The 27,188-nt window shown below is 59.7% G+C and overlaps 1 protein-coding gene across 6 annotated transcripts in view; it reads left to right on the forward strand.

Moving 5' to 3' along the window:
- The window catches only part of DLG3 (discs large MAGUK scaffold protein 3), an 80,675-nt gene that overhangs the window by 44,933 nt on the left and 8,554 nt on the right, over window positions 1-27,188 (forward strand). For 3 of the 6 annotated variants that reach the window (XM_072876586.1, XM_072876587.1, XM_072876588.1), the window contains 12 exons: window positions 2,525-2,575; window positions 5,675-5,799; window positions 6,295-6,464; window positions 6,840-6,976; window positions 7,295-7,439; window positions 7,592-7,751; window positions 12,401-12,557; window positions 13,011-13,113; window positions 19,046-19,160; window positions 22,954-23,130; window positions 23,816-23,891; window positions 26,342-26,387. In XM_072876586.1, coding sequence (XP_072732687.1) covers window positions 2,525-2,575; window positions 5,675-5,799; window positions 6,295-6,464; window positions 6,840-6,976; window positions 7,295-7,439; window positions 7,592-7,751; window positions 12,401-12,557; window positions 13,011-13,113; window positions 19,046-19,160; window positions 22,954-23,130; window positions 23,816-23,891; window positions 26,342-26,387 — 1,462 coding nt within the window. Of the gene's footprint in view, window positions 1-2,524; window positions 2,576-5,674; window positions 5,800-6,294; window positions 6,465-6,839; window positions 6,977-7,294; window positions 7,440-7,591; window positions 7,752-12,400; window positions 12,558-13,010; window positions 13,114-13,290; window positions 13,412-19,045; window positions 19,161-22,953; window positions 23,131-23,815; window positions 23,892-24,501; window positions 24,602-26,341; window positions 26,388-27,188 lie in introns of those variants that run through there. The other 3 variants (XM_072876591.1, XM_072876589.1, XM_072876590.1) reach the window with 3 other exon arrangements.

Consider the following 27,188-nt stretch of genomic DNA (forward strand, 5'->3'; position numbering starts at 1 on the left):
CTTTCAGGGAGTGATGCGAAACACTGCTCAGCATTGGCAGCCCCGAGATTTGGGAGGCGGGGATACCCAAACTCACCTGCCTGGTAGCGGGATGCCTGATGGGGTTGCATGCCAGGGTGTCTCTGCGCCCCAGGCGCTTGCCGGCAGCGGCCGCTCGCTTGGCGGGGCTCACACGCTGCTGGCTCTCTCCGCGGCTCACAGATTGTCAAAGTTTTCTGCACATCCCCATCCTGTAGGTATGTATGTGCTGTTCCTCTGCGGTCGTGGGTGTGCATATGGCTGGCTGTGTGGCAACTGTGTTGAATGCCAAAGCAGAGAGGACAATGTGTGTAGTAGCGAAGGGTGCCAGGAATCCGAGTTGCTGGAAAGCTGGGGAGAGGCAACGCTGCTCCCCACGCACCGGGCTACCAACTGCGGAGACAAGATGAGCCTGGAGGCTGTGGCAAGGGATGCTGTGAGGGCGGCACAGGCCAGTGAGCCGGCTCCACTCAGGATTACTCAGTACGGTAGGATGCGAGGAGGGAAAGGCAACGCATGGCAGAGGGGGAGCCTGTGGTGAAGGAAGCGATGCCCCCCTTACCTGTGGGAGCATGGCCCAGGGTGGTGTTGTGGCAGGAGGTGGCAATGGCCACGTGTCCCTGTCCCTCCAAGGCTGTCAGGGATCCTGCTGTGGGTTAATCCGACCACTCCCGGTGCTTTTCTGCAGAGGGGTCCTGTTCAAGAGCTGACCAAAGCCGTTCCCAGTGTGCTGAGAGGATCAGAGCATCCTAATATTGGAGCATACGGATGTCCTGACCCAGAACCGTGCTCTGAAATCTTCCCATGGCTAAGAGTCACCAGGCACGGAGCACATCCGAGGAGGACAACCCTCTCCCCTGTGTTCCCTGAAGCCCCCATCCCGTCTCTCCGCTCTGGACTCTCCCCAACCTCATCCTTCTTGAAGCGCGATACCCACAACAGGGTGTGGGATTGCTTTGGCCTCACCGGGGCTGAACCAGACAGGGGATGAGGGTGCATGTGTCGCAGGTGGCACAGCCCCATCTCAGATCCTAGCATGCAGAACTGCTCTTCCACTTGGGCACCTGATTATTCCCACCTAGAAAAACTCCTGTTTCCTCTTCCTACCTATAAATAGGGCCTCACAGCTGCCTCGCTGAGTTTCCTTCCATGGTGTCAGGGCTTTAGCATAAATGATGTTTGCTGTCCCCTCCATCTAACAACCCAGCACTGTGGGATTTTGGAGGATGGCCGAGCTGTGCCTCTGCGGGGGCGGATAGCAGGAAGCTGGACAAGCAGGACACAACCAGTGTGCTGGTGCCGAATAAGGGGACCTTATTTGTTTGTTATCCAAACAAAGCCTCGGCAGCTCCAGTTTGGGATACGGAGCGCGTACAGAAAGTGGCTCCATACAGTCTACAAGCCATCAATTAAGGGTGGATGTAAAATCCACATGAGGAACCCTGCACGTTGTCCAGGGGCAGAGGCAGCGCTGCATGATGGGAGAGGCATTTGCCTGCTGAGCCCTGGGTCCTGCTGCCTCTGCTGTGACGTGCAGACCTGGCTGCGTCCCATCCCTTGTTTCCCAGAGTGACTCAAATTGTGAGGTTGAGTCCCCTCCAAAACCGTTGCTGTTGAGTGTAACAGCTCTGGATGTTCCAATAGCCAATTGCTTTGCAAATCCTGGCAAAATTTTAGACCTCGGCAGCTGTTTATGGCCTGATCCTGATGACCTGGAGTGCAACTGCGGCCTTATTTTCTTGTGCATTGTTGCTTATGGGCAAAATGGATGTTTTTGACCTGTACATTTACTATTTCTTATTTTAGAGCCTACAGTTGCATCACTTTTGTTTCAAGCCATTACATTTCCCAGAACCCTGCTTTGACACTCTGGTTATGGGGTATTTTTAAGTGTGGGGATCAATATGGTGTACAGCATTGAGACAGGCTACACCATTTTTTTATATAAGGGCATCACAGTGTTTTCCCCTCTCACTGTGACCCACACTCGTACCTCGTTTCCTTTGCACCCAACTAATTCAGTGGAATAAATTATTCTGAATTCCCCGTTAACACAGTCACGCTACTAAAAGATTTAAAAGATATAAGCTGCTAAAGGTGTTTATTATGTTATTATGTACAGACATTTTTTTCCCTTTAAACGGACCGACCCCCTTTCTTTCCTCCTGCAGCAGTGAATTCCTGAGGTTAATTACATGCTATGTAACAAAGGCAATATTTCTTTTTGTGCCTTCGGTTGTGTTCCTTTTCATGGCTGGAGAAATGAGGCAGGAGAATAAAGGCTTTGCACTGAAGTGCATTAAAGTCAGTGGGCTTTGGCTCATGCCCAGAAAGAAAAGCAACACACGGTTTAATTCCAGGGCAGGCTCGAGCGATTATGTTTAAGGTTTTTCGGCAGTGATGGAGCAGCTTTTAGGTTGGATTCTTGATATTCGGCTATCAGAGGGGAAAAGCAAATCCCCCGGGACCGGCACAGAGCCGTAACACACTGTCTCCCTCTCCCCAGGTGAACGGCAGTGATGGGATGTTCAAATATGAGGAGATCGTCTTGGAAAGGGTAAGTAAGTGCTCTTTACTTGCCCGCTGGCAGCCTTTGCTGCCTCTTCCCACTCACCCTCCCACCGGCGCAGCCAGCACCCCCTGCATCCCCGTGCCAGCTGATGGGGAGAGGTCGGTCTCCACTCCCCGCTCTCTCTGAAGGCTTTTGAGGGTGTCGCACTTGCCTTCCCCGCACGGCCCCCATGGTGCAGGGAGAGGTGGGCTTGCTGCTCCCCCCCCGCAGACCCCTCCAGAAGGGAGGGAGGAGGGCTTCTCCCTCGCCTCCCTCGTTCACACCCTCACCCCCACAAACCCACCACCGTGGAGCCAGGGGCGGGGGAGGCTCTTTGTCACCGCCTTTGCCAGAAAATGGAGGTGCAGGGAGCTCTGCTCGTGCAGGCGCACGGGCAGGCAAACCCCACAGCCAGGCACGGAGGACTGATGCCTCCCCGCCATGGGACTCCCCATCGTTCCGGGGTATGCTAAGCAGCAAGGATGGGTTTTCTAGTAAACCGGACTGCAACGGGGGGAGTTTCTGCTTGAGCCTTTTCTTGTCTGTTGGCAACGCAGAGCTGACGGCATGCACCACACCGGCCTTGGCTAAAATTAACTCCCCCCACAGATGGGGCTTATCCAGGGGTGAGCCAGCACAGCACAGGGTAGCGAGGGCTTTCCCCTGGCACCCAGGGAGCGGCAGGGATGGAGGGATGGAGAGGGAGCGGGAAAAGCTGGCCCAAGGTTTGCTGCGAGAGGTGGGCACAGTCTTACCAAGTGGGGATGGCTGGGGTGGGAGGCTGCCTGCGGTGCTCCACAGCACACCTTGCCTCCTCCTCACTGCTGCACAGGGTGGTTCGGCCTCGCCACGTGGCCAGCATCGCAGGGGAAGATGCATTGCTCGTTATTCTGTTCCTCTCTGCCTTTAGTCATCTCCCTCCTCCCTTTGGCTCTGCATCACGGAGGTGGGTGGACGGAAGGTTATCTGGGGCTGCCGCCTCACCCACCGCTTCCCCAGTGTGCCTGACGAAACCAGCCCAGGGGACGCTTCTTTTTTGGGCTGAGCGCTTCTTGCTCCGGGCCCAATTTATAGGCAAAAGCCTTCTTTTCAGGGATTCTTCAGAGTATCCTCTGTCCTCAGCCCACAGCGGGAGCAGGGGGGAGCTGGCAGGGTCGCACGGAGAAGCAGCACTCATTGCTGCCCCCATTTCAAAGCCCCAGGCAGCGATTCCCTCTCCAGCAGTGAGAAACCATGAGGAAATTTCAGTGCTTAGCAGCCAGGACCAGCACGGACCATACCCAGGTCCTTCCCCTTCACCTGGTCCCCAGTGGGATCCAACAGCCCCATCTTACTGCAGGAGAAGCATCCTGGTGCCTGCGGGTGAGACTGTCCCCTTCCTGGGGTGTTTGGCTCCCAGAGTTGACCTCAGTGTACCCCAAAATTGCTGGTCTGTCACTGTTATTAATCCTTGTCCTTGTTGTAAAGACAAGGGCAAATGCAGCAGCATTTTGGGGGCAATAACTGAGGAAAACACTGTCTGCAGAGAGACATGGCTATGGTGGACACCCACCATACATGTGTCCACAGCAGAAGCTGCCCCCGTGTCTACATCAACCCCGATGCCAGCTAAGAAATCCCTTGAACTCCATTTCAAGGTATATCAAAATAAAAATAAACACCTCCCAGGTTTTGTAGCTAGCATTGGAGCACACCCTTCCATAGACAGGCAAAACAAATGGCTGGAGACCATTTTGCAGAGTCTCACCTGCCTTGCTGGGGCCAGACTGGGTCTCCAGTGACAGTAAGCAGCTTTTCTGAGCTGGGCATGGGGTAACCAGAATCCATCTTAGAGGAAGGAGGGCAGCCTCAGACCTTTCACTGTTGAGTGCCTCCTTGTCATGTCCCGGCCAAATCCCAGCCAGCAGGAGAGCATCTGGGAGCGTTGTGTAGTGAGAGGCATTGGTGGCTCCCCAAGATGCCATGTGCTGTGTCATGAGTGGCATAAAGTCAGAGCGGAGACCTCTGTATCACTGCAAGAGCTGGTGCTGAGGCCAAATTGCTGGGGAGAAGCGCGAGCCCCAGCTGGCTGCTGGTGCTAGATGATCCCGGGGAGCCTGAGCTCCGGTGTGGCCCTCCTGGGCACAGGTCCCCCAGAAGGGCAGAGCTCCCCATAGCCTAACACTGAGCACTGGGGACATGGGCAGCCAGGAGAGTGCTTGGCTGAAGCCCGTTTGTGTACGAGAGAGGCAGGCATGATAGGACGTGACTAAGTGTCAGCTCTTCCACATGAGAAAACAAGGCGAGGAGCCATCTGATTTTCAAGGCAGAGAAGAAAAAGCAGGAATTGTCCACTTGCATCAAGCACGGAGCTGGAAGCAGTGCCTGTGAGTGTGTCACTAATGGGGATCTTGTAAGTGGGAGAGGCAGCACAGGGCCACAGCCACTCGTCCTGGGATGCTGCCGGGATGGGGCTGGAGATGTGGCATGGCCCCTGCATTTCCCCTGGGCAGACTTAGCAGGATGAAGCTCAAGTGATGCTCCAAGCATGTCCAGGAGGAAGAGGAGGCAGAACTGGAGACCCTGCTCCATCCTAACAGCCCCCTCCACCCAGTCCTGCAAATTTTGGCATTAGCACTGCTGGTCCCCGAGTTGGCTCCATGCCGGGGCTGCATCCCAGGGCGCAGGGGGGCCAGGGGTGGGATGCTGGTGACTGGCACAAGCCCCGCTGCTCCATGCGGGCTGCAGCATCAGTGTCTCCTTCTGGGGAGCAGCCAGCAAGGGGAGGTTTTCTCTGCCAAGGACCACCCCCTCTTCCCCCAGCTCGCCGCCTGCCTCAGAGCCTCTCGGCAGAGACGCGGTGGTGAGGGAGGTCCTCGGTGGCTCCCACTCCCGCTCCATCTGTTTAGTGCTCCGTGCTGCTGCACCGAGCACCTCGGCTGATGAGCGCTGGCCTCCCCTCTGGCCACACAGCCCTCTGCCCCCTTAGCCGGGCACACTGGGGCACAACAGATGCTGTAAGGGCTGCCGCACCCCAGGCAGCTGCAGCTGGGAGGAACTGCTTCGGGACGGCCGGCAGCAAGCGGTTGCCCACGGGGGAAAGACACGGTGTTTGATTTCCCACAGGGTAACTCCGGCCTTGGCTTCAGCATAGCGGGAGGAATTGACAACCCTCATGTTCCAGATGACCCAGGTATCTTCATCACCAAAATCATCCCTGGGGGAGCAGCAGCCATGGACGGCCGTCTGGGGTGAGTGTACAGGGCCAGGGGAGCAGCCCCATGAGGGTGTCACCTACGATCTCCCCAGGGACCCTCTAGGCAGCTCCTGGCCCCCTCCTCTGCTATGGTCCCCGGCCCCTCTGGTCCCTTCCCCATAGCCAGGTCCCCTCAGTGCAAGGATGCCCATGGTACCTGGCCACCAGCCTCCTGTTTGCAGCCACCCCTCCTCCCCTCCCTGTGCCAGGCTCCAGCTCCCATCCTTTCCCCTGCAGCCCAGGGCAGGATCCAGCCTTTCCCCTCGTCTCCCATCTCCACCAGGGTCGCCCCGTGGGGACCAGCCCCACTGCCTCCCCCTTCGGGAGGGACCCCGCTCTCACCCCAGCAGGGCAGGATCTGGCCAGCTTGAGCAGCTCTCCTTCACACAAGGGTGTGCGCAGTCAGAGGAGGGTGGCAGAGGTGTCCAGAGGAGGGTGGCACAGGCTGGCAGGTCCCCAGGGGAGCTCAGGGTCACCCTGTGCCTTGCAGGGTGAACGACTGCGTGCTGCGGGTGAACGACGTGGATGTCTCTGAGGTGGTGCACAGCAAAGCCGTGGAGGCCCTGAAGGAAGCAGGCCCTGTGGTGCGGCTCGTGGTGCGCCGCCGGCAGCCCCCACCAGAGACCATCATGGAGGTCAACCTGATGAAAGGCCCCAAAGGTGAACCCCTCACTCTGCTTGCAGGACCAGGGTGCCCTGCTGCCCCACAGGACAGTGTGGGGTGACTCCTCGGTGTAGGATGCCATGGGGTGCAAGGCAGCATCACGGGGGACGTGGGATGTGAGGTGGCACCGCCATGGTGCAGGATGCTGCAGGGTGGCCCAGCAGCATGGGATGCTATGGGGCTCAGGGTATGGGACAGCCCCACGGTGCAGTGCACGGTGGCTGGGCTGTCCCTGTGCAGCAGTGGGGTAGCCCATTGCCTGCCGGGTTTGGAGCAGGGTGGGAAGCCCAGTGAGGCAGAGGGGTGCCAGCCTGGGGCTCTGTCCATCCGTCTGTCCCTCACCCCTCACCTGCCCTCTCACTCCTCCTCAGGCCTGGGGTTCAGCATTGCAGGGGGCATTGGGAACCAGCACATCCCTGGGGACAACAGCATCTACATCACCAAGATCATCGAGGGAGGCGCTGCCCAGAAGGACGGGCGGCTGCAGATCGGGGACCGGCTGCTCGCGGTAAGCCCCATGCCCGCAGCTGGCCGCGAGGCAAAGCTGGGCAGTCTCCACCATGCCACAGTGCCGATCCTGAAGCACTGCACCCCTGCCGCCGGCAGCCCCGCACCCCTTCCCTGAGGTCCCTGCTGGGACGGTGCTGTGGGAGGGGCAGACGCAGCACCAGCTGCAGGCGGGAGGGCCAAATCCATGGAGATGCGACCCTGTCTCCGGAGCTACTGCAGCACCTACCCTGCAGGAAACCGCTCCACTCCCGCAGGGCTGCATCAGCCCCTGCTCTCCTGCCTGTGGCCATGTCACCCAGCTGCTTCCCTCTGGCAGGTGAATAACACGAACCTGCAGGACGTGCGGCACGAGGAGGCAGTGGCCGCCCTGAAGAACACCTCTGACATGGTGTACCTGAAAGTGGCCAAGCCTGGCAACATCCACCTCAACGACATGTACGCGCCCCCTGACTACGCCAGCAGTACGTACACCGCCGGCTGCTGGTGCAGCAGCCCAGGCACCGCAGGGTTTTGGGGGATGGAGTGTGCTGGGACAGCTGGCAACACTGGGCTGGTCTCCACATCCGTGTTGCGGATGGATTTCTGCTCCTGATGCCCTTCTCCTCCCCTGCAGCCTTCTCAGCCTTGGCTGACAACCACATAAGCCATAACTCCAGTCTGGGCTACCTGGGCAGCGTTGAGAGCAAGCCTGCCTATCCCGTCCCTCCCCAGGTGACTCCGTCCCGGTACTCACCCATCCCTCGGCACATGATCGGGGACGAGGACTTCACCAGGTGAGTACCAGGCATGAGCATCCCTAATCCCTGCTCCTTTTCCTTCCCTCTCTTTCCCTCCCTAGCTGCTTGGCCTCATCCCCACTGCCGGTGCAGAGCCTCAGCTGAAAGCCTGTTTGTGGGTGCATGGTGTAAAGCTTGGGGCCCCTGCAGCGAGCTCCATGCTCACTGCCCTGAGACCAGCCCTGCTGTGTCGCTCCCTGGCTCACTGCATCCCCCCTTCCCCATTCCCCCTCCTGCTCCTCCCTGAGCCTTACAAGTCTTCCTTTCAGCTTTGTTCTCTTACTTGTTTTACAATACCTGGAATACAAGGTGTTCCCTGCTCTTATGGTGCCACCCGGTGCCGGCAGCGCCGCAGGCTCCCAGGCTGCGAGAAGGCTGTCCCAGAGTGGAGCCATGCTGGGGATGAAGGGCCGGGGGCGGGGGGCACAGCTCTGGGTACAAGTAGAGCCCTCCTCCCACACTCCCTGAGCCCAGCATCCCAAGCCACCTGCACCCGGGTGCCATTTCACCAGCTGCCAGCCCCGGGCTTGACAGCCTCCTGCACAGTCCTGGCACAGCTCCCATTTCCCCACTAGCATCATTTATGCTGCACGAGCAGGTTTGTTTCCTTAACCCAGGAAACAAAGAGGAGCACAAAGGAGATGTTGCTCTGAGTCTAAATGCGGTGTAAAAGTTCTCCAAAGCCTCATGCTGAGGACAGGAGAGTGAGACCTGGCTGGTCCTGCTCTGCTTGCCTGGGCTCACAGCTTTCCCTCTGCTTGCAACAGCCTCAAGGCCAGTGCTCTGGGTTTGGTATCCCCAGGGCCAGGGCTGTAGGGCTCAGGCTGTATCCTTAGGACTGACACTCAGGTTAGGCTTAGGGCTGGCTCTGTGCTTAGGAGCAAGGTCACAGGCTGGTTTCGGGGTTGCGTTTGCAGTGGAAGATACCATAGCCTTGGCTGGGATTGTCCTGTTCTGTGGGGCACTGGTGGATGCTGGAGCAGGAGACCCTGACTTGCCATCCGACATCAGGTCCGCTGTCCTCCCGGAAAGTGGCTGCTCTCACCTTCGTCACAGGGATTTCTCACTTCTTGGTGCTCGTCCACAGCTGCATGCCTCTGTGCTCCGTGACCTGTGCAGCACTGGCCTCTGCCTGCACCCCATCTCTCCCGCCTGGTCTCGGCACCAACAATGCCAGTTCTACAGCCTGTTCCCAGCGCTGCATCCTCACCGGGTGTAGTAACTCCCGTGCTGGCAGGGCATGGGGGGATGATGCCACACACAGGAGCAGTGCTTTCTGCCATTACATTGCACCACAGAAGGGACTGAGTCCCAGCACTCGGAAAACACACCATCTGCCTCTCTCTGGGGACCCCGGTTCCACCAGGGTGTCCTTTCCTACATGCGCCGACGTCCTTATTTGCAGGCCAGAGAGTGGAGAGAGCAGCCCAGCCTGGGCTGGGTACTGCCCAGTGGCAATGGCACGGCGACGGCTCGGCAGTGGCTCAGCGGGGGCTTGGCAGTGGCCCTGGTGCAGCACATGCCGGTGGCCGCTAGAGGATGGTGCTGCCTTGCAGAGGGCCCCGCTGCAGACAGGCTGGCACCGCTCGGCCACTGTCCCCAGCCACAGCCCCCTGCTTCCCAACAGATTCGCAGCCTGCAGTGGGCTCAGCACCTCCCTCGTCCATCCCAGGGCAGCACTGAAAACCTCATGTGCATCACTGAAACCCCCCAGGACAGCTTCATTGCTGCCGGTCTGTTGGCTCGTGCATCACCAAGATTGTGCACCGGGACCAGTGTGGTCCAAATGCGTCTTACTGGTGTGGGGAAATGCAGCAATTCCCCTGAAAAAGCAGTTGTCTCCCAGGAAGCTCCTGCCAGCCATTCCCCAGGAGAAGCAGAGGTCCTAGCCTGGATCCAGTATCAAGCCTCTTCCCCTCCTGCGGGCACAAGTGCTGCTGCAGATGTGGATGTGGCTCCAGTGACCCTTGTGTCCTGCAGCACCCAGGGCCAGAGACCAGAGCATCTGTTTTCCAGTGAGCTCCACCGCTGCAACCCAGACCTGGCACAGCCCGACAGGATCCCCGCAGTCACTCTGTGCTGAGGTCCCAGGGTTAACACTGCAATGTCCAGCGTGGGATTTGCCTGCAGTATCCATGTCCTTCCTCCTGGGATGAGGATGGAAGTGGAGAGTGCATGTCATGACTGAGACCTGAGGTGTACCTGTCTGGGGCTTCATTTCCTCTCCTTGGTTCCTGTAGTGTCTGTCTACCTTCCACCAAACCACCTGATCCTCATGGGTGCTGGGGATGCTTCCCACCAGGCCAAGTTCCTGCACTCTGCTTAGGCAGCAGCAAAACCCAAGGGGCAGAGCAATTTCATCAGCTGGTTGGAGGCAGGGTTTGCAGACCCAGAAATCTGACCTATTTCTTCCCCTGGGAGAGCTCTAGCCCCAGGCGTAGCTTTGCTGCAGAGGGACTGATGGCTGCAGCCCTCCCTGCCCCATCACAACTGCCCCTGAGCCAAGCGCTGTGGCATCCTGAGGACTTGGGGTTGAGCCTCTTTTGACCCCAATGGCATTTCCATGGCATTTCCCTGGTCTCCTCCTGGTCCCGGTGCATCCCAGCCCCGTGCTACGGTCCAGCTGAGTCCTGAGCCCCGCTTAGCTCAGAGCTTGAAGGCATCCAAAGGCCATAAGGATAAAGCAAGTATTTTCTGGAGGTCACAAGGTAGATTCAGCCTCTGCCCTATCAGAAATGCATAGCTGGAGTTACAACTCTGCCATACCTCTGCGTTTGAAGGCAAGGGGCTGTGGCAATGCATGGTGCATGTGGAGGCTGCAGGCATGGGGAGCTGGGCTGCAAATTTGCCCTCACTTGGGTGCTCCCCCAGTTAGGGCAGTGCTGTCTGTGCCTGCAGGCACAGGAAGGGGTTAAGTCTGTAGAGTCTAGCAGAACGAAAGTGCGATTCCATAAAAAACTGGGGAAGCCGCTGGCCCTGCAGCTGGCCAGAGGCAGAGACAGGCAGCACGGGGCGACTGTGGTGCGGAGCATTCAGAACATTCCTGCCCCTCGTGCCTCCTGGCCGGCGCCACCAGCAGAGCCTGCCACGTCGCAATGTTCACTGTCAATGTCTCATCGTCCATGTCCTACAGGGGACAGCCATCCCTGTCCCCTTCCAGGCAGCGGCAAGGCCACAGGAGCAAGTGTGACCAGAGGTAGGGGACTGGGATGCTGCTGTGCCTGGTGGGAGGCGCAGGGACAGGGAGAGGAGCAGCTGGGAGAGCCAGGAGGGTTGGGCTGTGCTGAGCCTGAGGTCTGAGCAGGGCAGGAGCCCACCAAGACCTTCTTGAAAGATGTCCTGCACTTTGTCTGTCCATCTCCTGCTCCTATTGCTCCTTATAGCCTGGAGCTAAGTGACATTCAGCCCATCAGGACTCCCCCATGGGCAAGGATGGTGGGAGACTTTTCCTGGGGTGCTGGCACATGTCCCTGGAGGTAAATCCTACCACCTGCATCCCTGAAAGCACCAAAACCTTCCCCCCATCTGCCCAGGTGACAGCAGTGATGCTCCAGCCTGGCCCAAGGGGCTGAAAAAGATGTTTTCATGCAAGAGTGGCCTGGGAGCACGCTGCCAGGCTGCAGGGCTTCATACTGTCTGCTCAGCCAAACTTTATTCCCCTGGGCCTCTGCTCCACTCATGCTGCCTGAGCCCCGCTCCTTCCCTGGCTGTTGCCAGCAGCTGGGGGGGGCCAGCTGGGCCAGCCCCCCCGGTGCCCCAGAGTCCCCTTAGCACAAGCCTGCCAGCATTTTAGGGTCCACCATGGGTGCCCTCGGCCAGTGCCATGCCTGGGGCTCCAGCATCTCTCCTACCATGTCCTGGAGATCTCGCTCTGCTCCCCAGCAGGTGCAGGGTTGATCAGGCTGCTGAGCTCACTGGCAGGTCCTCAGTCCTTGCGGTACCTGCCGGAGCACCTGAGATCCAGCCAATCACCAGAGTGGATGCACTGATGGTCTTCAGTGTCGTGTCGGCTGATGATCACCACCAGCCTGTGCTAATTGTCTGGCATCATTTATTCCTTCTTATTTTGATCCACTGCTTGAGCTGGGAGCTGCCGTTGTTCCCATCAGACTTGGTTGTTTTTCCCAGACAAAAATTGACGCAGGATTTTTGCGATGCCAGGCAGTCTTTCTGCCTTTGCCTGCTTATTGTTTGAGCTGCGAAAGAATTAAGTCATCATTGAAAAATTTAGGACTTCTCTTGAGCCGCGCAGGGCCTGTGGCATGGGGGTGTGTGGGGTTGCAGGCACACTTGCTGTCCTGCACGGGTGCAGAGGGGCTTGATCCCCCTCTCCTGGAACAGCCACACTGTCCTTGATGCCCAGGCTCACAGCATCCAATGCCGCTTTGCAGTCCGATGTTTCTGTGCATGATTTCACAGCGGATGCTCTGTCTCCGTTCGTGCTCTTTCTCTTGTCACTCCTGCAACTGCCTGCATCTCTCCCACCTTATCAGCCTCCTTGGTGCCGAGGGCTGAGTCACACCAGGTCACACTCAGGGTGACTCCAGCCCTGCTGGTGTGCCGGGCAGCCTGGGCACAGCCAACCCTGTCACCAGCTTCGCTGCTCCTCACCCTCATGTCTCCCTGTCCCGTGTCTGTCCTTCCAGGGAGCCCCGGAAAATCATCCTGCACAAAGGCTCCACTGGCCTGGGCTTCAACATCGTCGGGGGGGAAGATGGTGAGGGGATCTTCGTGTCGTTCATCCTGGCCGGAGGCCCTGCCGACCTCAGCGGGGAGCTGCGGAGGGGAGACCGCATCCTCTCGGTGAGTCGGCAGGGCCACCTGCTGCCCCTGCACAGCCTCCCACAGCCCCGGGCAGGCGCCCACAGGACACCTGTCCCCTGCCACCTGGGACACGGTTCGGCAGGGTCCATCCCCGGTGCCGGTGTGGACGTGGCCCCTGGGTGCATGGAATCGGAGCAGCAGCCTGCCCGGGATCTGTCCTGCGGTAGAGCAGGGGCTGGCCGGGTCCTTGCCCGCCTGCCGGTGGAGGGCACCCCCGATACCCAGGCCGGCCGGGGGCCGGTACGGGGGGTGCCAGTACTAGAGATGCCGGTACTGGGGGCACAGAGGCTGGGTGACGAGGCGCAGAGAGTGTGGGTACCACGGGTACCGCTGCAGGGCCGGGGGCAGCGGTGCCGAGGGTCGGGGCGCAGCAGCAGCCGTCGGTGCGAGCCCCGGTCTGTCCGGTCCAGCGGAGCCGCTCTGTCCCGGCAGGTGAACGGCGTGAACCTCCGCAACGCCACCCACGAGCAGGCGGCGGCGGCGCTGAAGCGGGCGGGGCAGACGGTGACCATCATCGCGCAGTACCGGCCCGAAGGTACCGCCGCCGGGAACGGGGAACCGGGAGCGGGGGCGGGGCGTCGCATGCAGATGAGGGGGCGGGCCGGGGGCTGGCGCGCGGTTCGGGCGGGCCGGGAGGCCGGGGCGGGGGGCGGCCCGCGGGGAGCCGATTGGCGGGGGCGGGGCCCGGGGGGAGTTGCGGGCGCCGATTGGCCGGCGCGGCGGGGGAGGCGGGGCGGCGGTGTCCCGCCGGCGGTGGCTGCGCGGCTTTGTGTGCGGGCCGGGCGGCTCCGGGGCTGCTGCCGGGCGCGCCGCCGCCCCCCACCGGCCTGCAGGCCAGCGGGGCTCCGCCGACCTCGCCCGCGGCTCTGCGGCTGGCCCGGCGACACGGGCCGGGCCGCCCCCTCCGGGTCTGGGCCGGTGGGTGGCCTCGCCGGGAGGGGGGTCGTCTCCGGTGGCGAGGGGGGGGGGGGTTGGGTCTGTTTGCTGGAGGGCGTCGCCGTGAGATCCCGCTCCGTGGGGGTCCCGTGGCCCTTGCTGGGGGGCCCGAGACCGAGGGGGTACTCCGGCGGGGCTCACGGCTGCGGCGGCCGCCCCCCACTCGTCCTGGGGGACGGCTCCCTTCCCCCCCCTGCGACCACCGGGCCGGCGGAGCTGGAACCGGGGCCTCGGTGCTGGGTGAGGGCTCGTCCCCGACTCTGAGCATCCCGCCTGCCGCGCTACCCCAACGGCTGTCTTTCATTAGTGCTGGCCTTTAATTCCCTCGGCAAAGGTGTCGAGGGCCGGTGGTCCTGCGCGGGGTGGCAGGGTCCTGCGTGGGGCGGCCAGTGGCAGGCCGCTGCGGGAAGGGAGCTGGCAGCTGCCTACCGAAACCCTCCCCGGGCTGGCAGGGCTGAAGCGTCACCTGTGGGCTGGAAGGGCGAGCGCTGGGTAGGACGTCCCGCCGGCGGGCGAGGGGCCGGGAGCTGCTCCCGGGGCTGCTGCCACGCTGTTAACGTGTCCTGAGCGGCACCGTGCCAGTGCCGGGATGCAGCAATTTACGTCCCCTGATGAAGGTGTCTTTCCTGGTCCCCGCTGGTCTTCTCCCCCAGCAGCTCTGGTCCTCGCTGCTGAGGCCAGCGTGCTGCCCCTCACCTGCCCTTTGCCTTGTACCTCCTCGGTGGCATCGCTGGGCAGTGCCCTGCGGGTCCTTGTCCCCGCTGTTCCTCCTCCATTCCATGGCAGAAGCCATTGGGGCGTGGAGCCGTTAGTGCCACTCAGGGGTGTGCTGTGGGTGTGGGGTTTGTTTGTTTTGGCTTTTTTTTTTTCTTTCTTTCTTTCCAGGAAGCACTTAATGTTCTTGTATTTCTGGCTCCCTTTGCCACTTGAGATTTGGCAAAGACACCAATCAAGAGTGGTTCCTAAATGTCAAACAGGACAAAATGTTTTGAAACCCTTTTAGACTGAGGCTGAAACGTCAGTGCTTTGTAGCCAGTGGCTTTCTGGGTCTGCGATGGCTCCTGGCACACGCGGGCAGCAGCACCCAGCACACGGGCTGCAGCCATCCTGGGAGGCAGCGTTGCTGCTGTGAAAGGCAGAACGTTGTGTCTTGAGAGTTGACCTCAGCATTCTGGAGGCTTGAAGGCCTGGGAGCTAAGGAGAAAGGTCTCCCTGGCATGACCCCCAGGTGTGGGTGAGGCTGGGTCCCCTCAAGGGGATGTGTGCTCCCAAATGTTTGCCTTTTCTATGTGCATCATGGCTGCGGAAAGAGCAGGAGAGCTGGATCGTAGGATGCCCAGAGGAGGAGATGCTGGTGGAAAGGGGCTTTGAGAAGTTCCTCCCTGCTAGCAGAGGCGGAGGATGACACCTGTCTCTTGTACCGGAGTGTGGGTAGGGCTTGCCAGTGGGGTGCTGGATGCGTGCACGTGTGCTCTGCATCTGACCTTGCTGTGGCTCCGAGGGAGCAGAGAGGCTGCTTGCACAGGTCTCAGGGGATGAGGTGCCCTCCCTGTGGTGTCCTGCCAGGCACTAGGAGTGGAAAGAAGCAAAGACAAAACCAGGGAAGGATAGAAAGAGAAGCTGTCGTCCTGCCTTTCTTCTGAGCACCTGTGCCTGGCACAGCACCTCTGACCACTGCTGCATGCCATCAGGGAGAAGGAGGAGGCTGCTCCCTGTGATGGTGCCTCTGAGCTGTTTGTGAGGTCCCTTCCCTTTGAGCACTTCTCCCCCTGACCTTTGCCTGCTGCTATCACCAGTGCTTGGGTTTGGCAGTTCCCCCTCCTCACACCCCACACAACAAAGCCTTGCTATTCCTCCTGTACCTGAAAATACAAAAACTCACGTGACAGCGTTTCTCTGAGCTGGCCGCTGAAAAGGAAGTGCCAGGGCTGCACGGTGACTTCTAAAAGCCTCCAAGCTTTCCCTATGGCCGTGCTCCTGTCTGCTCGCCTGGGCCTGCAGCATGAGTGCCCTGTGCAGGGAGGTGTCTGTACTTTAACCCTGCAGCTGGAAGGTGTGTGGGGTCAGGGTGATAAAATGCCGGGCTGGAGGGGAAGGTTGGAGCTGGGGGTAGTTTTTGCAGGTGGCTGGGCTGGAGCCTGTGGCCGAGCACCCTTGGCTCTGCTGGTGGCCCAGCAGAGCTGGCCTAGCCCTGGGCAGGTGGGTTTGCGTGCCAGAGAGAGCAGGGCACACGCATGAGGCTTTATGCGTGCTTGGAGATTGCTTTCTGATGTAGTTCCCCTCTCTACCAGCATCTTCTCCCCTTGTACTGTCTCCTGGTGCTCAGAAATTGACTGCAGGCCCACCATCTTGTTGGCTCTGCTGAGTATATTTGCAGCTGCACCACACGACCGTGTGCCAGTGCGGGGGATCCTTGGTGCAGGCAGGCGATCCCTGCCTGATCTTAATGGTCTGCGCTCGGGCGTGCAGGGCCGTATCCTGCTCCCAGCGCCAAACTCGCCCTGCGGTGCAGGATCAGGCCCAACTCCAGGGGAACCTGCACCCTGGGAAGGGAAGAGTGGCGGGAGGGTGGAGCGGTGTTTTTATTGAGTTGCTGAGTACAAATAGCAAACGTCCTGCCCCTCCTGGCACGTGGTGTAGCGCTGCAGTGGCACTCATGGAAAGAGGCGCCGGGTTACCTGTTGCATATTTTTCAGTCTTGATAAGTGTGTCCTGAATGTGTCCAGCACCTGGGTCCCATGGGAATTCTGGGGAGGTAGGGATCAGCCGTGGCTCACCTCCCTGCCGTGCCATGGGCAAGCTTCCCAGGCGAATTTCAGCTGCACAGGAGATCTTCCAGGATGTGGAGGCAAAGTGGCTGTGAGCCAGGGAGCAAAGGCAGGAGCACTGCTTGCTGGGGGTTATCTGCCAGTAATTGCCTTGGAGGCTGCTCCAGCACGCAGATAAGGGGGGGCTGGTGGCATCTGGGAGCATCCCGTGCTCACTCGCGGGGTAACCTTGTGTCCCCTGCACTGAGAGGGACATGGTGGGTTTGCGTTTGGGGCTGGCTGCTCCTCTGCCCTGTGCCCTCCCACAGTCGGAGCGAGCCTGGGTTGGTGGCTCCTTGGGAGACCCTTCCTAGGACAGGACTGCGTTTACTCTCCAGGAGATAAAGCCAGAGCAGCCCTTGTGTCCTTCAGTTGGCTGCAGCCAGCCTGGCTTGTGCTCCTTGTCGTGCAGGCAGGGTTTTCCCAGCCCCTCCAAGCAGTGTGTCCTCCAGCAAAATTTGGAAAGTCCCCTTCCGTGGAGTGCCCCAGCCGAGGTGGGGGTGTTTGAGAGCTCTGCCCTTGGGTTGCATGCAGGGGACGCAGTTGCTGGCAGGGTAGTGGCACCCAAAGGTTGTCCTCCCGACATCCCTGCTCTGATGCCAATGGCAGCTAAACCTGCTTTTGCCCTTCACTACCTGCCCGATCCCAGGCAGTGTGTCCTCCACGCCGGGCTTCTCGTGGAGAAGGATGTCGTGGGAGGGACGTGAGCCCACGTGGCAGGGATTAGCAGTCCTCTCGGCGTGGAGTGTGCAGAGAGTCTGTGCCCCCAGCAGGGTTTGGGACAACTCTGCTGGGGACAGGGGTTGTAGCACCCAGCTCAGCAGCTTTCCGGGGGAAATAGCCCTTCCATACCAAAGAGGGTTTACAGAGCAGCTGCACCCGCTTCTGGCGGATGCTCCTCTTATATCCTCTGGGATATAAGAGCTCATGGGCATCCTGGGGCAGAATGAGCTGTGCCGCAGATGCTGTGGTCCACCCTGGTGTCGGGCGAGAGGTGCAGAGTGGGATGAAGCTCACTTCCCTCTGCTGAGGGCTCCGTAAAACCCCAGTGCAGGTCAGCAAGTGCAAAAGTGCTTCTTTGTGCTTCAGAATTCAGTTTTCTTATGCAATAAGCCTTGTCCATGCCTGGCTGCTTCTGTGTTTCCCTCTGCTAGGAGGAAGGCAGGCGGGGGGTGGTGGGTGCCCCTCAGCATGGGGCAGCCAGGGTTGGCAGGGGTCTGGTGACTTCCGCATTAAGTGGCTGACCCTCCCCGGCATGTGGCACCTCTTGATGTCCCGTGGCAGGCGAAGGGGCTTCATGTGGAGTTTCTGTGTGCCACTTGGTGGTTTTTGTGTGTATTGCCTTTTTTTTCAGTCTTTAAGTAAAAATGCATCTTTGGCAGCTGGGTGTGGGAGGGGGATGCCCAGGTGGGTCTGGCTGCAGAGTGAAGGGCTGGAGAGTCAGGAAATGCCGAGCTGCAGCTGCATAACCTCATAATCCCAGTCCCACGTGCGTCTACACTGAGAGTTGCCTCTCCCCTTGCACGGTGCTGTCAAACACAGCCCGCAGTGTATTTCTTAGTGTGTTGTTCCTGCTACCCCTGTGCGATGCAGCTCTGCATGTCAGGCAGCAGCCTGCACAATCCCCTGCACTGCTGGGGCTCCGCTCTGCAGCGAGCGCTTGCCTCCGCTGCTAAGCTGCTGTGCTCCAGTTCACAAAAAAAAAAAAAAAAAAACAAAACAAAACCATATCTAACAACTGGGTTGTGGAGAAGGCTTTCTAGGCAAGTCTTAGGGCAGAGATGAGACTGGTCGCCTCCCGCCAGCATGCGGGGATGTAACTGCAGGGTGTGCCCAGGGGACAAAATTAAGGGTACCGGGTGAGAACTTCTGGGGTGGGCTGTGGCAGTGCCAGCAGCTTCCCTGGTGGCACGGTGCCGCAGTTGCTCGCTGCCTGGCAAACCTTCCCCGGTTGGTCCTGGGTAAGCAGGGCCGGTGCCTCCACCCTCTGCTTGCCAGCCCGACCTTTACACCTGGCTGAAGGTCAGGCTGGCACGGCAGCAGGTTCCGGGGTGGTGGCTGCTCCCGTCCAGCTGCCTGGCAGGGAGGTGGCAGTGGCGGCTTCTGGAGGGTCCCCCAGCTCCTCCTGCAGGTCTCTGCCACCAGGATGTATGAGCAAAAGGTGAATTCCTCCTCTCCGCTCCCCTTCCATGGGTGGGGGCTATGCTTTGCCTCCCCCTTCCGCATCCCTGCTGGGGAGAGGGGCTCTGCTGCTGGCAGAGTGGTGAGTGGGGACCCCCCTGATGGCTGCAGTCATGCCTTGCTGCTCCAGCTGGTGGGTGACGGTCTCCTGGAGAGGCTCTCTTTCTCTGCACACTTTGAACTGCTCCGTAGGTCAGTGGCTTGCTGAGCCCTGCCCAGCCGTTCCCTCACTGAGCTGCAGCTCAGTAGCAGTGGAGGTCTCTGCAGCCCTTGCCTGAGCTGCTTGTGCAGAAGTTTGGGGTGGGTTTGGGAGCAGACAGTGGCCTGCCTGCTCCAGATGCCCTGCCTGGACTCCTGCAGGGTGCTGCAGCTTCTTCAGCTTCGTCCTCCCTCGTGTGCGGGGACGGACAGGCTCATGGGGAAGATGCCCCACAGACCGTCTGTCATTGCCTCTCTCGGCGCTTACCAGTTGTGCCCCACTTGGTGCGGGGGGGGTGGCTCGGAGGCAGCTCCTGCCTGCACTGACCACCTCTCTCCCTGCAGAGTACAGCCGCTTCGAGTCAAAGATCCACGACCTGAGAGAGCAGATGATGAACAGCAGCATGAGCTCGGGCTCCGGCTCACTCCGGACAAGCGAGAAGAGATCTCTCTATGTCCGGTAAGGTCCTGCCCCCTGCCTGCCCCCTTGCTCCAGGCAGCCGGAGGTGGGTTGGATGGGTATATCCCCACAGTGTGGGATGCAGGGTGGGACAGTTCAGCCTGGGCTGTGCAGCACCTCTGTGGACAGGTGTTTTGGAGGGCAGGGAAGCAAGTGTGATAGATGCATCATGAAGCCTGGAGGGTGCAGCAGGGACAGCAGTGCTTTTGCACTGGTTCGCCGGGGTTGGGTGCTCTGCACTTGAATGCCTCTTCCAAGGGCTGCTCTGCTTTGGAAAGCACTGGTGTCTCCACAGAGCCCTGGGTGGCTGCTGGCCAGGCCAACCCACTGGGAACCACTGGTAAACAGGGAAATGGCAGGCATCCAGCTCTGCTTCTGCCCTGGGCAGCTCAGGGCAGCATTCAGGGCGCTCTCCTTGAACCGCTCCCTGCTAACAGGCTTCTCCCCATCTCCTCCTGCCATTCCTGCAGCAGCATCTGACTGGAGGGGAGATGAGCTCTTAGGAAGATTATTGCTCTGAGCCCTTGATGCACCTTTGGTCTGGAGCCAGGTGCAGGGCAGGCAGGGGTTAAGCAGCCATGCAGCTCTAACTGCTGCAAGTCCTGCACCACCAGGGCAGCCCCTGCTCACTGCCTGCCTCCTGCCACCTCCTGCCTGCCACAGCACGAGTGGGGTGACAGCTAATGAGTAATTTTAACTTGGTAATTAAAATAATCCTGTAAATCCTCACCCTGCACAGCCTGTTGCGGGTGGGGGCTGGCAGGAGCAGGGGATGCTTCTCCTTCCCCATGGGAAGGATGACAATGGCCGAGGCTGCATCAGCCTCAGCCTGCATCTCCCACTGCATGGCTGCTCCATGCAGAGGGGCTTCAGGCTGTTGCTGGACCTGGCACAAGCCCAGCCTGGCAGGAGAGGAGAGCTGCAGCTCTGGGTTCCTGCAATTCATGCCTTCCTGTGAGGCTCTGCAGGCATCTTGCTTGATTAGCATTTCAGGGCTCCGTGCTGGGGGTGTGCAATGAGCTGGGTGCTGTGTTGAATAAACATCTTCTTGCTAGTCCTGTCCTCGCTCCCCTACTGTCCCATGGACACCCTCATGCGTGGAGCAGGGTTTAGTCTGAGTCCAGCTTGAGTTGAGCTTGTGAGACTCCTGTTCCCTGCCTGGATAGGTGCTGCACGTATCAGGGCATGCCTGTGAGCCAGAGAGCTCCCCACTGCCTCTGGGCTGCTTGTAGCATCTTGCATCTCTTGACGCATCCCTCCACATGGCTTTGGTGGCCTCTGCAGCACTGTGTCCTCTCACATACACCCAGGTGGCTTCAGACAGGAGCTGGGCAGTGCCTTCCTGAGAGGGTGGTCCCAGGGGAGAGCTTTTCCCCCAGCATGGCCCTTCCCAACCCTCCCTGGCTCTGGCGGCCACACACCCCACAAACGTGCTTGCGAGAGCCACCGGGTGCCCGGGCTGCCCCAACCCTTCTGGGCGGGGTAGTTTCGAGCACAGTTTACCTGAAACCAGCTGAGCTGCTGTGCTGTGGACAGGACATCAATTACAGGACTTGCTACCCAACTGCTTGAGTCAGCCCTGTGAGGCTGCATTGCACCCTGCATGCTGTCGATGGGGCTGGAGCCAGGCACCCAAGTGCCTACTGGAGCCGATTTGGGAGTGCCGGTGTTCACCACGTGTTTTGGAGCTGCAGCTGCACAGCATGGGCAGGGGTGAGGCAGGTTCTCGTGCTGCCTGCATGTGCTGCCGCAGGGCAAAGTCCACCGGCACTGGGGCTGTGCCAGGCAGGGACAGGGGTCAGGTGGGCATTGTGCCTGGGCACCGGGAGGAGGCCGTGCCAAGTCCCTGGCACTGCTCGCTTGCCCTCCAGCCAAACCGTCTGCTCTCCTGGCTGCTTGTACAGCAAGCTGGCCCCGGGGGCAGAGTGGAGCGACCACGCTGCCATCTGGCCCCTGCATGCTGTGCTGCCCTGGGGAACACCAGCCGCAGTGAGTCCTGGGTGCCGGCACAGCCAGGGGCTGGTCTCCAGGAGCATCACACCTTGGGGAAGCAAATGCCTCGTGCCTCTGCTTTGCAGGTGCACAGATCTTGCTGTGCCTGCCCTGGGATGCCAGTGGCTGCTGTGGGAGGAGGCAGGGAGCTACGGGGCCAGCGCTGCTCTGCAGAGCAGGGTGCAGGGTGTGGGCAGGGTGCCCTGCAGCCCGCCTCGGTTCAGGAACCAGCCTGACCAGTTCCCCGGGGCTTGTGCTTTGCTCCCGATGGCACTGGCCTCACAGGGGCCTGCCGGCCACATGCAGCCTTATCTGTTAGCCAGGAGCTGCTGGCGAGGGTTGCTTGCCTCCGGCCAAAGTGTCTTTGCTGCCAGCTTCAGTGTGTTGGGGGCTGTGATTTTGGGTGCAGAGGGACCGAGCATGAGAGCTGCCCCAGCCCTGAGCAATCTGGGAAAGGGGGATGGATGGACCTGGACGCGTAGGGCTGCATTGGGTCTCATCCCAAAGAGCCCTCCCCAAGCCACAGGGCAACCCCTCTTCTCCTCCTCCCCGTTCCAGACCGGCTGCCTTGACCCCGTCCCAAATGAACCAAAAAGTTTCATTGCCCTGGCAGTGCTGGAGCAGGGATCTGGCTGAAGAAGTGCCCTCCCAGCTCTGCTGCTCCACAGGGACCTGCTGCATGGTCCCTCAGCCCTCCCATTTGCACCATGTGCTTTCAGACCCCCTTACCCCCTTAGGAGTCCCCACAGTGGAAGGGGGTAATGAGGAGGGCAGAGGGTGTGTCTCCTGGTTGAGCAAGGCTTGTTAGTGCCAGGATTAAACCAGCAGCCAGTGTTTGTGGTGCCTGGGTTTGTGTCAGGCTGGGGGGGCAAGCGGGGCTGATATCCCAGGAGCAAAGACAGGGGTTGTGCTGCCAGCAGTCGTGCTTTTAGTGACTGTTCCCTTGGTTTGGTTTGCTGCAAAGTGCATATATCAAAGCAGACACGGTTTGAGATCTGACATTAGTAGATTGAGTTGCACGTGAAGCCACCAAGAGCAGCTTGTAGGTGCGGGCTGCAGTGCTGTGTGCGATAAAGTGTACACAGGAAGAGTATTAGTGCTCCTCTAGTTTAAAAAAAAAAATCTTTTCTGTAGCTGGTTAGTTTAATATTGAAGATAATATTAAACTAAATAAACTGTTCTCAGGGGAAGTATTTAGGACTCTGAAAAGGATCAGTTGTGGAAGCAGATATATATACCCTCAGATGTGTTCCTAATTCTAATTAGGAACACTAATGTACACCTGTATATAAATAAAGTGTGTGCTCAAAGTGCTCCGTGGTCTCTGCCTGTGAGACTGTCCACCAGCAGTGCGGTCTGATGTTCCCCATCCTGATCCTTGGCCCCACAGCTGCTGGGGAGGGATGGCGGGGAGCAGCTCTGCACCCTGGCTCCCCACTGCCCTCCTGTACGCTGCTGCTTTCTTGAGTCCACATGAGCTTAGCCTGCTCACTAACCACAGCTGCCTTCAATATGTCTGTGGTTCGCATGCTTCTTGCAGCTAAGATCAAAAGCGAGTTGTTTTGGTCCAGCAGTTGTTCCTGCGTTGCACGCTGCAGGGCTTGTGCTGAGCCTGCCAGTGGGAGGGATGTGCTGGTGGCTGTGCGGCACCGCTTGCCTTGGCAGGAGGCTTCCCCAAAGTTTGAGTTTAAATCCTTTAAGGTATGAAGGTGGCAGTGCCCCAGGAGGTCGTCAGTGCTGCTGCCCTCACTGCCTGGCCGTGCTTGGTAAAGGCATCGCTCCTCTCTCTGCTCTTCTGCAGAGCCCTGTTTGACTATGACCGGACCCGGGACAGTTGCTTGCCCAGCCAGGGGCTCAGCTTCTCCTATGGGGACATCCTGCACGTCATCAATGCCTCTGACGATGAGTGGTGGCAAGCCAGGCTTGTCACGCCCCATGGCGAGAGTGAGCAGATTGGGGTCATCCCCAGCAAGAAAAGGTGAGTGTCCATCAGCAGGAGCTGTCACACGTGGTGCCTCCTGGAGCTCCCCAGCCTCCACAAGCCCTGCAGCCCTCGGGGGTCTGCTCAGGCTGGGATCTCCTTGTGGTCTCGGCCCACCTGCCACTCTGTGGCTGTGCAGCGTGAGGGGCACCCCGGTTGGAAGCTGGGGTGGGCTGCATGCAGGTCTCCCTGGGGAGATCTGGGTGAGACTCCAGGTGAGGAGGGGAGCACTCAGCCTCCTCTGTGGTCCCCATGGGGATGGAAAGCTGGTATTAGCCAGTCTGGGCCTCCAACTGAGAGCAGAGTCACAGCAGTGACTGTGGGCTGCTCCTTGTGTCCTCTGACAACCTGCCCAGCTCTGCGAGCCAGGTCCCATGAGATGGGAAGTCGCAGGGAACAGAGGAGCTGGCTGCCACTGCCTTCAGGTCTGCAGAGCCAGCCCCATCTCTGTCCTCCATCCCTCCCCTCCCAGGAAGGCTGGCTTGTCCCCTCTCCTTCTCCTGCAGATTCTGGCCTTGGTCAGACCCTGGGCAGGCAGCTGCACCTCTGTTCCTCTCTGGGAAGGATCTGCCCTTCACCAACCAGGCCACCACCCAAGGGTGCACCTGGGGAGCCAAGTGGGTGGCACAGAGGGCACATGCACGGGACTAGCGGCTCTTTCTCCCCTTTAACTTCCGATCAGGGTGGAAAAGAAGGAGAGAGCACGGTTGAAAACAGTGAAGTTCCACGCCAGGACCGGCATGATTGAGTCCAACAGGGTAAGTGCCGAGCTGGGGCTCAGTGGGGTGCCTGGAGCTGGTAGCTAGTAGGGGCAGGATGAGTCCCAGCAGCCAGAGCTTCCGGTGGGGCATCTGGAGCAATCCCAAAGCAAAGAGAAGTGTGACTGGACCTGCCCCAGGCCCGCATCTGCTCGGCATGAATCCTCTGTGACTGTGCAGGGGGTGAGCAGAGGAGCCCGGGATGGTGCGAATAGTGCTGGGGAAGGACCCCTGGTTGGAGTGGTGGGGTAGCAGAGCCCATCCCACCGCAGCCCATGGCTGGGAGCTGACTACAGGCAGCTCACGCAGGTGAAGGTAGCTGCCCTCACCCCTTGCGCAGAGCACTTAGTGAGCGGACAAGGAAGGGAGAATGGCCTGGCTACCCCTGCAGAGCTGCTGATTGCCCCGTCAGCTTCCCAGCATCCCTGCCACATGTTTTTCTCCACGCTTAATTTTTTTCCTGCATTACAATTTTCATGTAATCTCCATGATTTCATCTGAGGGTAACTGCCCTGACACAGCTCCTCATTGTCTCTTCATTTTAATTTTTCCCACATGCGTTAAACACCATTGTTTTTTCTGTCCTCCCTCCCATCTCCATGTTCTTCAGTCGATCAAAACGAAACGTAAAAAGAGTTTCCGCCTTTCTCGAAAGTTTCCATTTTACAAGAGCAAAGAGAACCTGGCCCAGGAGAGCAGCGGACAGGAACGTAAGTAGCAGCTAGCCAGAGAGGGCAAGCGTGCGACCCTCAGGTCCCCTGCCTTGGGGGGGGAGATTCGGCACATTTCTGTAGCCAGGGTCCTGGCATCTGCCCGTGTTCAGGTCTATGCTCTGCAGTCATGCCAGCAGCTAGGGAGAAACTGGAGCTTGAAACTAAAGCAACGGCTGTGGGCTGGCACTCTCTTTCTCTCTCTCATGTTCAATGTCTTCATCCTTTCATCCAACTTTACACCCACCTGACCCTTTGCTCTGCCTCCCCCTGGTCTCCCCCCTCTGCTGTGGGCTCTGCTCCCTCCCTTTGCCTCCCAAGGGCTGCTCCCCTCCAAGCAAGGGGCTGGCCACCTCCTGCAGAGCTTCTCCTGTCCTCATCAGGGCTGAGGGGCTGGGGTGGTCCAGGCTGCGCTCCCCATCTCCTCTAGAAGTGACTCACAGCCGCATACTCCCATCTGAGAGCCCTTCCTGCGGGTTAACCCTGTGGGCACAGGGGACCTGTGCCCTTGCTGGTGGAGGAGCTGCCCCCCCGCGACTGAGGCACATCTTTGGTAGCTGGCTGCAGATGTTGGGGAGTCCCCAGCTCTCACCTGGCAGCACCCTGGGGCTCCCAGCGAAGGCAGGGCATTCAGTGTGTTGCCCCAAATCCTGACGTGGGCAGCACTGGAGCTGCTTGCCGAACCCAGCCCCTCCTCCTTCCAGACACTAAACTGCATCCACTCCTTCGGCAAGCGTCCAGACAGAGAGCCGAGGTCCTTGCACCTCGGGGAAGAGGAGGTGGGCAGTGTCTCTGCCCCAGTGCTAGTGCAGCGAGCGCGTCCCCTCCCCTACAGTGGCTCTCCAAGGCACAATGCAGAGGCAGGAGGTTGATGCTGGGCTGCCCCTGGGCTGCTGCCCGTGCCAGACTGGTGCTGGCTTCCAGTGAGCTTGGTGCAAGATCAGCGCAAGCCTCTGGCCTGCAGTGAAGGTTAAGTCTGTGTGCCTGGGTATCTCTCATAGTGCCTGGACATGGCTGGGCTCCAGTCAGCTCCGTTCTGGACCTGGGGGCTTGCTGGGGTGCTGCTTTTGGCCAGCCCTGCAGTGCAGTGATGTACGGCGTGGGGATGGGGCAGGCAACGTTCTTTGCCAGCTCACGTCACAGACCCACAGCCAGTTCCCTCCCCATGCTCTGCCACTATCCATCCCAGCTTGCAGTGCAGGGTCCTTCCCCCATGTTTCCACAGCCCATGCAAGCACTGGGGCATGGGCAGCTAATGCACGCAGGTGGGGAAAAATGTGCTGTGTGTTACAGGACTGGCTGTGCTGTGTCTGCCCCCAGAGTGGCTGGGCTGTTCCAGGGGATTGCAGAGCTGCTGTGCCCTGCCAGTACACCCTGTGAGGCATCACAGAGAAACACCTCAGCCCTGCTTGCCAGCAGCTCGGGCCTGCAACCGCTCAGTGCCAGCAGATGCTGCCATGGCTGCCCTGCCGTCCCCAGACCCAGGGTTGCCCTTGGGGGCTCTTTGGCAGAAAGGATGAGCTCAGTGCGGGGGGTCCAGCTCCACAAGGCGAGATGTTGGCAGCAGGCTGATGGCATCAGCTCTGAAAACATTTAACCTCACTTGCAGTTGCAGCTCTGGGCCGTTCTGCACTCCTGTCACTAATGCTGGTCTGGCTCTGTCTCCCCCATCCCTCTGACTGCCCTCTCCCATGCTCTCTTCTCTCCTCCTCTCCCCCTTCTTGCTGTCTGTGAAATCAGGACTTCCCTGGGTTAAGTGACGATTATTATGGAGCAAAGAACCTGAGTAAGTCAAATTTCGATGCGCATCATTCACTTTCCATCGCTGGCATGCCTGGTGGGCCTGGGGAACAGCCGGGCTCCGGCTGGGGCAGCTGTGCTTCTCTGCGTGTGGGGAAGGAGGAGCCCGGTGGGTGCTGCTCCTCTGCCAGGGAAGGCTGCCTCTGCCGGCGGAAGCTGCTGGGCTTGAGGAGGCACTGCTGCTGCACATGGGAGGGGACGGGGGAGTTTGCTTAGGGATGTTGGCTGTGCCCAAAGTGTGCCCAGCTGAGGGCTGCCTGCTGCACCTGGGGTGAGCTGTACCTCCTTATCCTCCTCTTCCTCCTGCTCCTAGCTGGGCTGGCTGCTGGTTTGGTGCTCAGAGACTCGGAGCCACTGCCAGTGCAGGTGGGAGGTGGCTGTGACAACAGGTCCCTTCTGAGTGGGGCGAGTGACAGCATTTTGAAGTGTTGCAACCTTCCTCTGGGGCAACACATACCCAGAGCTGCAAAACAACGATGGCGGGAGCCCCTTGGCCTTCCCAGCTGGGCACGAGTCCCCTGCTGAGCTCCGCATCCACCCCGACCAGTGCAGAGCCCGACTGGGAGCAAGCAGTGGCCAGCAAGCCTCTGGGGCGGTCACAGCACTGGGATCAGCCTGAGCAAGCAAAGACCCAAATTCTGTCCCATCCTGTCACTGTCTTGTCTCTGTGAGTCCCAGCCCCGTCCCCATGCCGGCGTGGAGCTGTGCCCTCCCCTGTCCCCCATGTGCATGCTGCACCTGCTTTCCCTGCCAGCACCTTCCTCCCCATGCACTCCACCTTCCCTCC

The sequence above is a fragment of the Ciconia boyciana genome, chromosome 12 (assembly GCF_034638445.1).
Source record: "Ciconia boyciana chromosome 12, ASM3463844v1, whole genome shotgun sequence".
Taxonomy (NCBI): Eukaryota; Metazoa; Chordata; class Aves; order Ciconiiformes; family Ciconiidae; genus Ciconia; species Ciconia boyciana.